The 16,752-nt window shown below is 40.1% G+C and overlaps 1 protein-coding gene across 8 annotated transcripts in view; it reads right to left on the bottom strand.

Moving 5' to 3' along the window:
• Positions 1 to 16,752, bottom strand: part of PPP4R1 (protein phosphatase 4 regulatory subunit 1) — a 69,654-nt gene that overhangs the window by 35,103 nt on the left and 17,799 nt on the right. For 5 of the 8 annotated variants that reach the window (XM_082418652.1, XM_082418653.1, XM_082418655.1 and 2 more), the window contains 5 exons: positions 7,514 to 7,649; positions 6,573 to 6,679; positions 3,286 to 3,428; positions 2,691 to 2,837; positions 22 to 129 (listed from right to left, as the gene is read on the bottom strand). In XM_082418652.1, coding sequence (XP_082274778.1) covers positions 22 to 129; positions 2,691 to 2,837; positions 3,286 to 3,428; positions 6,573 to 6,679; positions 7,514 to 7,572 — 564 coding nt within the window. In that variant the 5' untranslated portion in view covers positions 7,573 to 7,649. The remainder of the gene's footprint in view (positions 1 to 21; positions 130 to 2,690; positions 2,838 to 3,285; positions 3,429 to 6,572; positions 6,680 to 7,513; positions 7,650 to 16,752) is intronic. The other 3 variants (XM_082418654.1, XM_082418650.1, XM_082418651.1) reach the window with 1 other exon arrangement.

Genomic DNA, 16,752 nt, shown 5'->3' on the forward strand with positions numbered 1-16,752 from the left:
AAACAACAACAACAAAAATACCTTTCGAACATGAAACATTCTGCAATCACAGCACATCTCACAAAACCTAGGGAGGATAAGACGCTCTGTGATGTCCTTCCCAACCATGGGAGCCATTTTGCACATTATCTAAAATAAATAAGAACAAAACCATGCTGAATATATCTTCAAACTAAGACTCTTCCAGTTTGCTAATTTATTAAAAATATATAATTTAAGTATAAAATGATGACATCATTATACTGCATACATCACAAAAAATTCATCTTATTTATCCAAGTTGAAGACAGAAAAACAGATGTTAACTACTACCATTAAAATCAACCGATAATTATTAAAGGTACAATAAACCCTGAGAAAATCCTAAAAATTGCATTTTTACCTACAGTTTCAATCTTATTAATAATTTTGCCTAATAAATTTAAAATTTAAAAAAAACAACCTACATTTTCCCGATAAGAGAATAAATGGTGAGTTTTCAGAAGATTATCCACAAGAAGGATCTGGATTTACTGTATCTGCATTGCTAAGAAAGGACTATACAGAGGCAGTCCTCATCTTGCAAAGTACCGTTTTCTCAGAAACTCACGCATGTGGGGACCACATCCTTACTCTGCAAAGCCTGGGTTCCAAGGGAGACAAGGACACAGATCTGATATGCACATGATTCAGATAACACAGTTTTGGGCAAAGTGAGGATGAACCGTTTGAAAACCAGCCCAATGCATTTAAATATCTGCCCCCGTGCAGTTAGAATATAAAGAAATCTGACTGTCGTCATTTATCTATTACATCTACTCCTGGCCCATGCAAATATGACAAGAAGCAAAGGCATCTGGTTGGAAAGAAAAGAAAACTCTATTCATAAATGCATGACTGTCTACAGACTAAATCCCAAGGAATCTACAAAGAAGCCATTGGAACAAATAAGTGAGTTTAGGAAGTTTGCAGGACATATGACAGAATAAAAAAAACAAATGTACTTCTATAAATTAGCAACGAACAACTGAAAATGTTTAAAAACAGTATCATTCACAACAGTGTTAAAAAACATGAAATCTAACAAAACACACACACGCTCTGTCTACTGAAAACAACCAAACACTGATGAGATGAAGAAAAGACCTACATAAATGGAGATCTGCCCATGCATTGTTAGGCTGGCACCATCCCTATCAGAGCCCTGGCCTCCTCAGAGTGGCAGGTGACACTGACATCCCGCAATCCCCAAAGCAGTGTTGTTTCTTGACTCCAGACTGCTTCTAGGCATCTCCAAGCCCGAGTTAATGATCCAAAGATACACAGTATCACTGATCTAGCATAATTAAATTTCTTAGAATGAATTATTCCCAAAACAGACAACTGGGAAGCGAGGGAATGCCAAACATAGCAAAGTTAACACAAACCAATTGTGAGAGAATCACAGGTTTCACACTAGCGCTGGATACAGCCTTTTATTATAATTATAATGTTTTATTATTCTTAAAACCCGTCAAAAATTATAATAGAGCAAGTTAAACTCTGCTCAATATAAACCAACATTTCTGCCAAAACTGATTTCCTTTTTATTGAGAAGCTTGTGAAATTTAAAAAAAAAAAATCAAGTTTTGGAACTTGACAGAGGTAGTGCTTTATACAACATTATGAATGTACTAAATACTACTTAATTGTAAACTTTAAAATGGTTAATTTTATATTATGTGAATTTCACTTCAATAAAAATGGTATTACTGAAAAATATCTAAATTTATTAACTGATACCTGAGTATCTAAAAATAAAATAATGGAATTTCCAATGGAAAGGAACTAGAGAGAAAATCTAATTCATCCTATGAATGATCCAGAAGTACTATAAAATTATTTTTAGTGTAATTTTTTTCTTATCAACAAAAATGCAATTATATTAGGTTTAAATAGCAAACTCTCACTATCCAAACAGATTTGAATAAATTTTCAGATGGATTTATCACTTTTCTATTCTATTATAAGAATTCTTACTTTCTGAACTGAGGAACCATAGATGTGAATTATAACAGATATTACTATATGTAATTCATACCCTATTTATGATGGTTCTCAAATAATCAAAATATTTGCTAACCATGTCCAAAAAACCAGAGAACTCACTATAATACTTGACTTTATTATGTGCATAATGACTTTATCTGTGTATTTTCCTAATAATCATAATTTCTATCATATATTCCTTCCTGCAAAGACCATACTGTCAAGTACGGTAGCCAAGCAGCGTCCCTCTTTTTCCTGCTGTGCCTACACGGGGCCTAGAAAAGTGCTCGACGGCAATTCAAGGAGCTCAAATGTTTCTTCAATCAATACAGGGTTTTTAAAATTCCACTGGTTATTTTTGCCATCTTATTTTTCCATTTTGATAATGAATTTACAGCTAATTTATTATTTTCTTGCTGTGTATCTTGCTTTCTCAGAGCTCAGTGACAGAACCATCGAATTCCCAAGTGCTTCTGCACAGCATGGGACCCCCAGAAAAGACACCTTTTCCCTTGGAAGCCTATGTCCCTTCCTAGCCCAGCATTAACATTTCAAATGTAATGATTTGTGGGTACTCTGAGAGCCAGTATGTGTCAACCCTACAACATGTAACGCAGCGTCATATTTAACAAGCGCCTCCTATCGGTCAAGCCAGTGACTAATTCTTGCTGAGCTCTACGTACAGCCACAGCTTCTGTCTTCACGTCGTCATTGCTGTCGGGGGCGGTCAGCTCTACGAGGACGGGGCACACTTTGGTCTCCACATCAAACCGCTCAATTAACTCCTGCTCCAGCAGGGCCAGCAAGGCCGCCTGACTCGTTTTCCTGACCTAGGAAAAAACAGACACGTAAACCAAGTACACACACAGTGTAACAAAACTTAACACTTGAATTTCACAAATCTGAGGACTCCTCACCCAACCAGAAGGGGTTCACAACTGGCAAAACCTTGCCAACAAAAATCTATGCTTATTCTGCAAAGACCGAACTTGGTAGGCTGTGCTGTTAACAGATGAAGTGGAACAGAAAAGGCATTCTTGGAAAAGAGGTCTCCAAGCGCCAACCTTTTTGAGGGCCGCCTGGGAGGGCAGCGGGTGAGCAGCAGCCACTGGGCACTGTCTATTGCTGTGGCCTCCCAGACTCTCCACAGCCTCATTTTGAAAAACAAAATAACAAAGTCAAAGAGGAAGGAACATCCCAATGAGACCACCCAGTAGGCCGCCAGGAGTGCCCCAGACTACACCCATTTCTGTAAGAACGTGGGCAGGGCCCTCCTACCTGGTTATTCTGATCTGCGAGATATCTAACCACAATGGGTAGCAAGTACTTGGAAAAAGCGTACGGGATCGCAGGCCGGTTTTCTTGACAAAACAAGGCGATGTGAGGCACCTGCTCCATCAGCTCTGCTCTCACAGTTGGTTCTATGGAAATAACAGAAAGGTGAGCTGAAGCATCCTCCCCAGAACCAGATCCTTGCCGGGCGGGGGAGTCCTCAGGAAAGCTCTGGACTCTTCACCTCGCATCACATCATGAGTGCTTAGAAAATGCTCTGCAGCCTGCGATCCTTTTCACAGTCATGGCGAGGTCGACCCCATCCCAGCTTCTGTCCTCAGAGCCTGCTCGGAGCCTGCAATACTTCCTGTGAGGACCGGATCTGTTCACCTGAATTCACATCGACTATAACACGGCATCATCTTCAAACTCTGCTAGTTCAGAACCTCCAGGACAAGCTGTAAGGACTGGGTCCTAATCTAAATGCAGCCAGCCAGTGGAGGGTTTACAGTTAGACTTAACTAAGATGATAAAGGGTCAGTGAATGCTAAAGGAAACCAACAGATTTAAAAAAACAAAAAAAATCTGAAAAGACCCAAGTACATACGGCAAATTTAAATGTGACAGATATGGCATTTCAAAAAGATCAACTGTTCCATAGGTAACGGTAGGAAAGTTAGCAGGTTATGTGAGAAAAAAAGATAAGATTCCTATACTGCTCTCTATACATAAATTTTGATACATGAATCAAAGTTCCAAATGTTGTTTCCTTTTTTAAAGATCAAAAGCACTAAAAGACAGGACTTCCCTGGTGGCGCAGTGGTTAAGAATCCGCCTGCCAGTGCAGGGGACACGGGTTCGAGCCCTGGTCCGGGAAGATCCCACATGTCGCGGAACAACTAAGCCCGTGTGCCACAACTACTGAGCCTGCGTGCCACAACTAGTGAAGCCCGCGTGCCTAGAGCCCGTGCTCCACAACAAGGGAAGCCACCACAATGAGAAGCCCGAGCACCGCAACGAAGAGTAGCCCCTGCTCACCACAACTAGAGAAAGCCTGCGCGCAGCAACGAAGACCTAACTCAGCCAAAAATTAAAAAAAAATTTTTTTTAAATGGCAAAGGATATGAATACTTAGTTCATTTAAAAAAAATGCTCATCTTTAAAAAAAAAAAGGCACTAAAAGACAACATTTTAAAAAATGTTTAGGGAATTCCCTGACAGTCTAGTGGTTAGGGCTCCGTGCTTCCACTGCAGGGGGGCACGGGTTCGATCCCTGGTTGGAGAACTAAGATCCTGCAAGCTGTGGGGTGTGGCCAAAAAAAGAAAAAAGTTGAATCTTGAGATGGGAAGCCCTTTGAAGGCAAACAAAACCCCAAAATTAATTAAGACCAGCTAATTTCACTTTATAAAGACTTCACTATAGACAACAGATGTAGCTAACAGGAGTTCTGTATTTTGAACCACGTACAAAACATATACTCAAACAAAAGTAAACTTAAAAAATGAAAAAAAAAGGAGTTTGGGGTGGAGGAGAGGTAATATTAAAAATATTAAAGACTGCAACTTTCCCATATCTGATGGAGAGACAAGAATCCTCAAATTCATGGAAGCTACCATCACAGTGGCTCTGACATCCCTCCGGCCCTTCCATTCCTCCCAAACTACTCCTAACAGTCAGAGGAATCTCCCAACCAGCCTTCCGTCACCCGTCTTTTCCTCAAGTCAATCCACACTGCTGTGTTTCTCTTCTAAATCATAAACTAAGCAAACTCTCCGGCTTGGCACAGTATAAATCTTTACAATCTGGCCCTCAACCACCTTATGTAAGTCTCATTCTTCTAAACTGTAGGCCCAGTAAACTCACTGTTGGCCAAACGGGCCACTGTCCTGAGCTCCCCAAACCTCTACACCTGTCCTTTCCTCTCCTGAGCCCCCTCCTCCCCTCCCTCCCCATCAAACCCAACTCAAATGCCACCAACTGTCCAAAGCCGGCCCCAACCCTCCCTGGTATAATTTACTGTTAGTATGTCGGTTGCATTCGTTAAACTGTTAATTTGATGACAGGGATCCTTACTCATCTCAGTAAGGCTCCAGCATTTAATCTAGAACCTGGCATAGAGTATGCACTGTTTTCACGTTTACTGAATGAATTCAAAGTGTAAATGTCAAGAGAGATATTTATCAGGAACTCAACAACTTGAGATATATTTTAAAACACATAGAATATAATATATGTAAAGAACAGCACTGTAGTTGGTAAACAGGTGGAAGAAAATAAACACAAATTTCACCTTAAAGAATATCTACATCTCTACTATGAAAGGAATGAACACAATGGAATGCAATAGTGCCAAAATTTTAAGTTAAATTGTTTATCTCTGCCAAATCTAAAAATAAATTGTAAGTAAAAATCATAATTGATGACACCCTCTTAAAACCATTCTGGAACAAGCATATACATGAGCAATTATGTACACAGAACATCATAATGAGATAGAATATTAGGAAGCTTACTAATGTTTTTTTCTATAAAAAATATTTAAGGCTTACATAAATAGTAAACATATTCCCATAAAATGAGTTGCTTACCAAAAGACAAGCTCATCTGAAAATTAAAGGATGAGAATTGTTGCCATGCCAAACGTTTGATAAATTGAAAAATAATACATTTTAATAAAGAGGTCATGGATTTAAGAAAAAATTTTTTATTTGATTTTTGAATCGTTTCTAAAATCAAATATAAAAATATGCTCAAAACAATATTAGGTTAAAATGGTAAATTTTATGTATGTTTTACCACCATAAAAAATATTTTTTAAAAACGTAATAATCTGTATTCTAAGCCTCAAAACAAGTTCACCTCTTTCTTAAGCAGACTCTTCTCCTCTTTTCATTTTAGAGACAAACAGCCTTAGTTTTACAAGGGGTGGTAAACATTTTTTATAAGTAAGAATGCATTTTATATTTGCCAAAAAATTTACAGCCCACTCCATCCTTTTAATTTATTCAAAATTATTTTTCAAAAGAATTTATTAATCCTAAAATAGTATTAATGTACATGATGCAAAACAATGTTCTTAGTTTTTTCTTACGAGAAATTTTCAAAGTTAAACTAACTGGGCCTACTATAAAATATTTGGATCTTAGTAACAGGTTTTTATTTTCTTGTTACTGATGGGTTTGATAATTTACTTAGGAAATATTTCAAAGAAATCTCACATTACACTAAGTTTTTCATTAGTTTTTAGAAACATAATTTAATAAAAGAAACCTTTCTCTGCATAAATATATACCTGAATCATCAGCTAATCTGCTAATTCTTTCCAAAACAGCAATACAATCTCTCTCATCATCGCAGACTTCCCTCAGTGTGTCCAGTAGACTCCGGGCCACCATTTGTCTACACAGAAAAAGAAAATTATATGATGTTCAGTGGCATTAATAGTTAGTATTTAGAACTTTAAAAGGCAGAATCCATATAGTTTAAAAGAAAATTTTTCTTAATACATTTTATAACATATATTAACTCCCTAATTTCCTAAGTGACAAATGCCAGTATGGATTTTATTTTAACAAGATGAGATTGAATATTTACCAAAATATGTTTCACCTTTATCTGATCTGACAAATTTCTAAGGTCACTGAAAATTTGTTTCAAGTAGCTACCTTCAATTATCATAAATATGGGAAAGTACAATCATTCTTCATTATATAAAACGTTATCTTTACATATTTTACTCAATGAGTTTTATACATCTATACTCAATTTTATTAGCAAAGACTTTGAGATTTCCCCAAGAAGTCTGATACAGGTGGTCTGGGGGCCCTAGGTGGAGAAACAGTGCATCAGGGAGAGTGTGAGCTCTGGTCACTGCCGTGTCCCTCGCCCCTTGGCCGCCAGTCACCTGGCCCACAGCAGGCACACACCACCACCTGCTGGAGGAGGAACCGACGCCTCAGCAGCCACTTTAATGAACATTAAAATTATGCCTAATAGCAAAAAAGCAGTTTGTTTGTTTTGTTTTTGCCAAAAAGCCAAGGAGTGCTGCCTGCTCACAGGACGGAGGAGTAAATGACTGTAAAGGCAGCCACAGCCGTGACCAGCAGTGAAGCTGGGTGACTCAGACCACGTGGTAATGACACCTACTTTCAACTGGATACTTCTGTTTACCGAAATTCATGCAATAAAAGCCACACTTGTGCTTCTACCTTAATGGAAAGCATACGCACATACCTGTTAAATACGTTCTCACTCGCAGCATACTTGTCCAGTCTCCCCAGGGGCGTCAACATGTCATCTTGTGAGACAAAGTCCAGGGCTGAAGGTACAACAATCACATCAGACTCTGAGCTGCAGTCATCCACACCAACTATCAGAGACATCAGAAATACTCCTTGTAACACTGTCGCTCTAAAAGGTACCCCTGCCTCTCCGAAGCAGCACGAGGAAAACTGCCCTGTGTTGTTTTTGGAGTGGCACAAAAGATCACAAGAGAATCTCAGAATCGGTTCAGAAGCCACGAATGACTGATGGATGCTTCTTCTCCTTTTCTACAGATATGTTCGAAATGCCCCCAGAAGCACAGGGGTCAGTAGAAACTCAGTCTGGGGTGATCAAGGAACAGAGTGATCAGAAAAGAGTGATCACACAGACCTGAGGACTTACACGTTCAACGAGAACACTAACAACCTGTAAATAAATGAAGTGTCAAACACCGACAGTTAATTCTGCAAGGCAGTCAGAGAACAACTCACATCATATACAGAACAAAGACAAGAATGACAGCAGCCATCTCATCAGAAAGAATGCCAGATGAGGAGCCAGAGACAGAAGAGCAACATCTTTAAAGGACTGAAAGAAAAAAAAAAAGTCAACCTACACCTCTATACCCAGTAAACAGAAATTGTTCAAATATCTTTGAAATTCATGTCTTTCAAACACAAAGGTGATATAAAGACTTTTTCTGACATACAAAAGCTGACAAACGTCACCAGCAGCAGACCTACACTACAAGAAATACTAAGAAAATTATACCAGATGGAAATCTGGATCTTTACAAAGGAATGAAGACTAGCAGAAATGGTGAATAGGTGGGCAAACACAAAAGCCTCTTCTTATGTAAAAACATCTCTTTAAAAGATAATTAACGGTTTAAGGCAAAAGTATGTACTGTAAAATAAAGAAAAAATGTATTGTCGGGTTTGTAACATGTGTAGAAGTAAAATATATGATTACAATAGCACAAAGGCAGAATAACAGGGAGGTACATTGTCCTAAAGTTCTTTTATACATATTACGTGAAAGTAGACAGTAATAAGTCAAAGGTGCATACTAATTATACACTCTACAGCAACTATTAAACACCAAAAAAACCCCCACCCAAAACATATAGCTAGTAAGCCAATAAAGGCCATAAAATGGAATCATAAAAAATACTGAACCCAAAAGAAGGCAGATAAAGAGGATAAAAAGAAAAAGGAAAAGATGGGACAAACAGATGGGAAATAGCAAGATGAGAGAGGAAAACCAAAGCATATCAATAATCACATTAAGTGCAAAAGCTCTAAGTAGCCCCACTTAAAGGCAGAGATTGTCAAACTGGATTAAAAATAACACCTAACATGAAAATAATTCCTTACATAGTACAGAAAAGTTTTAACAGGTTATTGTGATCTACAATTCATAGCAAAGTACCTTATATATTATGAATCAGAGTCGTTAAAAACCACCAGACACTCTCATTTGACCTATTTCCTCCTCTAAGACTGTTGCGCTGGCATGACCTCGAAGGCACCTTTATGCAGGCTCTAGAATTCTGTGACTACGACCAAACTGTTTCATCAGTCGCACGCTTGTTAATCTTGAAGATAAACATTAATAGTACTGATTCAGGTCCATAAAAAGTCAGGGGCTTTTGGGAAGAGTCCTAGAGCAGTGACAGTCTAACATTGCTGTGTTTAAGACAAGCTTGGAGCACTTACCCTAAAATTCAGACCCCAGATCTCACATTCAGATCCTGACTGTGCAGGTCTGGAGTGAGCCCAGGAGCAATCATTTATCATAAATACCCCCAACTAGCTCAAACGCAGATTGCTGAACAACTGTATTCAAGAAACGTATGCTGAGAGGGTAACAAATCATATTTTGCTTCCACTTACGTTACCACTCTACCCATTATGGTTGACAATTATTTCCGTACAAAAGGGAGTGTTCCACTCCAGCAGAGGCACTGGGGACAACGGTGCATTTCTATTTCCCAGAACTGCAGCCTCCTGCCAATAACTGTGGAACCGTTTTGTCCTGAATCATCCTCTCCAAATTCAGGATTTCCTCATCAACTCTTGATTGGACTGGGACTTTCCTGGTGGCGCAGTGGTTAAGAATCCACCAGCCAATGCAGGGGACACAGGTTTGAGCCCTGGTCCGGGAAGATCCCGCATGCCGCGGAGCAGCTAAGCCCGTGCGCCGCAACTACTGAGCCTGCGCTCTAGAGCCCGCAAGCCACAACTACTGAAGCCCGCACGCCTAGAGCCGTGCTCCACAACAAGAGAAGCCACTGCAATGAGCAGGCCTCGCACCGCAACGGAGAGCAGCCCCCGCTCGCCGCAACGAGAGAAAGCCCGCGTGCAGCAGCGAAGACCCAACGCAGCCAAAAATAAATAATTAAAAAAAAAATTCTTGATTGGACTAAATGGCTAAGCATTTCATATCTATGGAGGCAGCAAGGATGTGATTACCATGGCTACAGACTGCATACCTAAATCTTACCCAGCCACCCTACAAATGCCTGCCACAGGTTACAAGAAGGAGAAACACAAAAATAATCCATAAAAACTATCACCACTAAGAAAGAAAAATCCTACAGTAAACACAGCTCTACTGCTACAAGAATCATACAGCTTGTGCAAAGCAGTACATTAATTTTAAATAGATTATGGTAAATTAAAGATGCAAATTACAACCCTTAGGAGTACTCTCTAAAACATGCAAGAAAGGTAGGCTAGAAAGCCAACCGAGAGTTAAAATGGAATGCTAAAAAATACTGAGTTAACCCCAAAGAAAGTCACAAAAGGAGCAACAGAGAAAAAAAAAGACAAATAGAAATAAGCAACCAGATCAATAATTACATTACTTATAAATGGACTAAACATTTAAGTCAAAAGGTAGAGAATCCCAAACTAATAACAAGGTAACAACTATAGTTGTTACTCAACTATAGTCTGTCTATCAGAAACACATTTTTAAAGTCAAAATTTCAACCCATGGGTTGAAAGAAAAGGATTACAAAAAGGAGACAGATAAAACATGAAACAGTAAGCATAAGAAAGCCAGAGTGGCTATTTTATTACCAGACAAAATAGATGAAGACAAGGAACATTACAGAAGATGAAGAGAGACCTTTCATCACCCGACCTGTGCCCCAGTGCCCCTCCTTTCTGGGTCACTAAGTTGATTCTGGATTCTTGGACGTTACAGCAGCAAAAGCCCCTAATAGTGTTCAAAAGCTTTAAAAATCCAATTTCCTACACTGATGAAGTGAAGAAATCATGTCAGCTTTTAGTGTTATTTGAAATTTCAAAATGACCTAAAAGCAATGAAAACAATGATCACTTGAAATGTTTTTTCAAATTATATCTATGCTCCCCAAATTCCAGTGCTCCCTCCTCCCCTGTAAATTTACTGTCTTGGGTAGCTGAAGGGGGACCAGGATGGAAAGGAAAAAGGAAGATGACCTAAAAGGTCAACATGAGACAGAATTCCTACACTTACGTAGGAAACCCTCACTTTTCAAAACTTAATATTTAGTTATAAAAGCTTCCATGAAGAAGCTAAATGACAAAACTGTCAATGAAATCTTGTGTTTTTTAGTGAATTCTAACAGAATTCCTAACTGGAATAGAAACCCTGGGATACGAACTGAAGCCTTATACTGAAGGGTTAGCCCATCTTGTCTCAAATCAGACTCAATAGATCCTTCCAGGTCCAAATCAGGACAAGAATCAAATGTGTTACAATGCAAATTAAAGAGAACATCCAGAAAAACAGGACAAGAGAAAGAAATGATAAAACAAGGACATTTATCTTTGTTACTTGTAAAACTGAATCCCCCCCTTCGCATGAAGCTAAGAGACCACGCAGCAGAAGAGAGAGAGTCACCCCTGCATTTCAGGAAGGGCTCCATCCACTTTCCACTCCCCACACCAGCTCCAGCACCAGCACCAGCTCCAGCACCAGCTCCAGCTCCAGCTCCAGCACCAGCACCAGCACCAGCTCCAGCTCCAGCACCAGCACCAGCACCAGCTCCAGCACCAGCTCCAGCTCCAGCAGAAACCCAGAGCCATAGAAACCAACATCCCATTCCTTTATATTTAAGGAAAACAGTGTCTAAAATGTAAAAATTTAAAAGTTGCACCCATTTGAAATTTTAAAGATGATTAATCACTACACACTTACAGCGACAGTGATGTGAAAAGGGCAGAGGCTTTTTAAAGTTAAGACAGATCTGGGTCCAAATCTCATGTTCTGCTCCTTGTGAACTATGCATGTGGACTTACGCAAGTAATTAATTAATTTGGCTCCATTTCCTCACATTTAAAATACTTGTTTGTTGTCAAGACTTTAAGACACACGGACAAAGATAACATCTATAACGCACCTAACACGGTGTCAGGCTAGTATGTCCAAGTTCCCTCGAACCCGCAATTCATTTGTTTCTGATACAGAGAATCTCATCGTGGTTTCCCTGTGTTTTTAAATGTCTTCATTCATTTCATTCAACAAGTAGGATGGCACATCTACTGTTTAAGTGCCAGGCACTCAACAGGGAACACAGATATAAAAACTAGACAGAAATTGTATACATGTATCTATGTACACACATATGTATACAGGTGTGTGCACAGACACAGACAAAAATATGCTACTAAGAAAGATGCACGGTGTAAGAGTACATACACACAAAGTGTGTTGTCCACTGTTACACTTCCAGGTCTGCCCTGGTGAGCAAGAAAAGGCTTCAAAGCCCAGCCAATTCTGGGAAGATACACTGAGGTTTGCCAAGCAGGACAGAGGGCGGAACAGGGAGTCCTAAGCCGAGAAGCCCAAAGACAGGGAGTCGAGGAAAACCAAGTCATGTCTAGAAAATGAGTAGTTGTTCAGGACACGTGGGGCACAGGGTTCACACAGAAGTGAGGCAGGAGGAGGAGGGGACGGTGACCAACCAAAATTAACTTAGCCTTCTAGTTTTTAACAGAGTAACATTATTACATTTTGCAAACTCCTCCTACCTGTCTGGAGAAATCACACTGCCGCCCTGTAACTGGGACTGGTGCTTGAGATTTTCTAAGCAACAATGGAGTTAAATTCAACCATTATCTCCTTTGAGTGACAATTCCGGGCAGTGGAGATACTTATTCACCTATGTTATAATAAAATGTGATTTAAATGATCAATTATTAATTAAAACCATCTTTTTTTTTTTTTTAATTAAGAAAGAAGCAAAGATCGTGGTGTCTCTCCCAAGCCGAGCCGCCTGCTGGTCAGCGCATGGTGTTCTGAGAGCACCACCGCCAGCCCCGCCTCGCTCCCCTAACCATCATGGAAGCCCTCGGCCCCGCCAGGAGCACAACTTTTCACCCGAGGGAGGCAATTCTAGCTCTGCCTGCATCAGCACCACGAGCCGCTGTCCTACTCCCCATCAACAAGGCTCAGATATGCTCCACATTCATGCTAATTTCATGCTCACTCAACAAGACTTCTGAGCCTACTCTTCTTAAAGCTTACACTTCTCTCAGATGTCCCAAACCTCTATTCCAAGTCCCCAGAACTACCTTCAAAAAGTCACCTTCCATTCCTATCTTTCTACCATACATGCATCTGATGCCAAGTCGGGAAAAAGAACGTGCCAGCAACCATGAGCACGGGAGCACGGGAAGAGCAGCGTGAGGGGTCGCCCGTCCGCACACCTGCGTGAGGGCAGCGGGAGGGGGCGCAGAGGCGCTCAGCTGCTCTCACGCGCGCCTCGGAACAGCACCTCACCGCCCTGCCTAAACAGAGATTCTCCCTCCACGGCCACAAACACCACCCCCTCACCGAGGACTCAACCACAGAAACAACGTTCCCACACGGAGGGAAAGGCAAGGCTGGCTGCTGGCCCTGCACACCCGGCCGGGACCACACTTTAGGGGCAACACAAGGTAATTAAGGGCCATTCTGACCACCTGGGCTTTTTCCTGAAACACTGAATCCAGAACTTAAGCCTGCTGGTCTCTAAAATGACTTTTCATCAGACTTCTTAAAGCTGTAGCTCACCTCCTCATCGAGACAAAAGCAACCTGTCCCATTTCTTTCACTCTTGTGACTCTTCTCACAGATTGGCAATAATCTGCCAAAACTAGGGGCAAGGCTGACTCCCCCATCCCCACACCGTCCTCTTAAATTCTCTTTTCTTGGATTCTCTTGGGATATTTTCTACCTTTCTATTCTTGCTTCTCTCTAACCCTTTTGTGTAGGTAGTTTCTTTCCCCCCACTTTGTCCTCCTATATACATTGTACACACACACACACACACACACCCCTCCTCCCCTCGATAAGCCACAGCTTCCACTACCATTCACAGTGCAGAGGACCCCAAAGTTCTCCTGCTCTGACCCCCACAGCCAGGTTTGCAGGTACTTCAGAGTCTGCACCTCCATGTCACGTGTTTTCTGAAAACCAAACTGTCCAAAACCAACCTTATAAAAAATCAGTTCTTCCTCATGACTTTCTGATTACCACCATTTCCCCCAGTAACCTGCAGTTCTCAAACATGAGGCCTTCAGTTACTCTGTAAGGCACTTTTCTTGCCGCCACATCTGATCAGTTGCTAACAACTAGAAATTCTACTTCTATGAAGTACTCTGTATTCCCACACCTCTCAGTTTCCAATACCCTAATTCAGAGGCTCTGATATCGTCTGCTTAGAGCAAAGCGGGGTATTTCAACCCCATAAGGTACGTGAAGCTTTCCCGAGGAATAAATCAAACAGATAACTCCAAGGGCTATACCAGACCCCAACCTCCAGGAGTACTCCATCACAAAAATGTGCCTGGGCTGTGGATCGAAGGCTTTCCCTTCACAACCTCCCACCTCCCGTGACCTCAAGGCTGCAGTGCTGCACTGCCCCCATGCAGAAAAGCCTCCACTGCAAAGCAAAGGGACCCTCTGCAACACTGATGAAGTGTTAAGAGTTCAACTCTCTAAAGGCTGTAATATATACTTTTACAAGACAGGTATTCATTCTTCAACCCTTTGCTTTCAAAAAAATTGAAAGACCGACAGCTCATTAAAAATAATTTTTAAATTTCTAACACATAAGTTGGAAGAAGTTCAAGGAAATTAGTGGCATCGCTAGTAAAACCCTTTCCATCCACTTATCTATGTCAACAAAATTTCTCTGGGCTTATAGCTCTTAAAATAAAAAGTAGAAATTGATGCTAAATATTGTCTTATTCTAGGAATAAATTATATTCACCCATGAATACGTTACTTTTTAAAAGCTCCATCCATTTTATTAACAGACGCCTATTTAATAAAATTTTGCTTACCAAGTGTTTATCATAATTTGCAATACATTCTGGTTGATCAACTGAATATTAATAAAGAAAACAAAGTTTTAAAGTTTCTTTATGGCCACAGGAAATTAAAAATTTCAATTTCTCCTTATATCTTTGGTGCAAAGAAACGTGATAGGGTGATCAATAAAACTTGCAAGCATAAAAATATATTAAGGTAAAATTTTGTGCAGGAAAAAGATCAAGAAGAAAAAAGAACAATGTAAAATTCCCAATTTAAAGTTTATTCTTGAATTTTTGAAAATGGATGATAGTGTGAAGCGCTACATTTAGATTCCATTTTTAAAAGTGATATGACAGTTTCATTTTGAAAATACCTTTAAACTTGAAAATGTCTGAGAAGAAGTTTCCGAGATTATTTTAGAAGGTATCCAGTCATTAAGTTTGAAGACCACTGCTCTCGACTATCACAACGGTCAATCCACTTACTCCAGTCTCCTCATCCTAACCCGGTTTGCAAATCAGAACCACTTCCAACCCTCCGAAAGCCCGTCCTCCCTCCCCTCCTCCACCCGTCTGGATGAAGGTACCGCTCTCCCACGGTAATCCAAGGGCCCCCCTGATCTGCCCCCCAAAACCCCAGCACACAGCCTATGCTGTGGGCCGTTTTCTGCAGATGCCTCACACCTTCCCATCTGCTCCATGTCTGCCCTCTTTACCCTCATCTCAGCTTAAACTCACCTACTTATAAACACCACCCAGGAAGTATTTCCTACTCTTTCTGATGAAGAGCTCTTCCTCCTACGAACTCCCCACAGTCTTGGGGGCTTGTGCTTTACTCCACCAGCCATTGCAGTGTTTTATTTTTTCTTCTTTATTTTTCCTTTTGTTCCCCCCCAACCCAAACACAGGTAAAGTCCCAGAAGACAAAGCTTGTCTTGCTAATCTTTTTATTACCTAAACAAACAAACAAAACCAAAAAATGGGGTCTAATGTTTCTCCTGAAGAATGCCTATTCATTAATATTTGTTAATGAGAAGGTAGTCCACAGAGACACCTGCGGAGACAAGGGTCTTTTAATAGCACTTTATCCTCCCCTAAAACACTCACAAGACCATTAGCATATTAGCACCTTTGAGAAGTACTACACCCAAGAGAACTGATTAATTCGTACAACTTAACTTTCACCAAGCTTGATGAAAACATCCTTCTATTCCCCACACAGCCTCTAGGAATATCCACTAAAACAGAAAAAAGCTGATGGTCTGTCCTCCTTCAATCTTTCCCTTGATAATGCTAAGGCCACAATAAACTTGCCGAATTTTTGTTTGTTTCCCAAGTCCTTTACATCTTAGAAAATGAAAGATAACGAGACACACCATACAGATATAATCATTTATAAGAGTTACCTTGAACTTTCATCAAATCTTTAACCGTGGTCATTTTTAAGTCTTTTGTCATTTACAGACAGTTCTGGGTGTACTGTGATGCTTTTGCAAATATGTTCCTATAAAAGGGTTTCATCTTCAAGGAATTCATGGAAAAGACTCTGACAAGTACAGGTTTCTGGTAACTGACTGTACTGCTGAACTGAATGAATAAGCATTTTCAGAACTCTAATGAAAAACTGATGAACTCATAAAAGTGCTAACAAAAGATCAAGATGAAAAAAAAACTGATTACATGGGACTGAGTGAACTGATGAGGATGATTATAATTTTTGTGACTTTCTGTTTGAATTAAAAAAAAAAATCCCACAAGGACTCAGAGGCAAAGAATATACAAATCAATTTTCACTGCAAAGTAAAGGAGCTGTTACAGTGGAGGATTACTGGACTGAATGTCAATATTATGACATAGTATGAGTGTGTTTCATGTTTGGTAATTGCAATCATTGTTGCTTTTGTTGTGGTCATCCAT

This window comes from Balaenoptera physalus (genome assembly GCF_965194825.1).
Source record: "Balaenoptera physalus genome assembly, chromosome: 12".
Classification (NCBI taxonomy): Eukaryota; Metazoa; Chordata; class Mammalia; order Artiodactyla; family Balaenopteridae; genus Balaenoptera; species Balaenoptera physalus.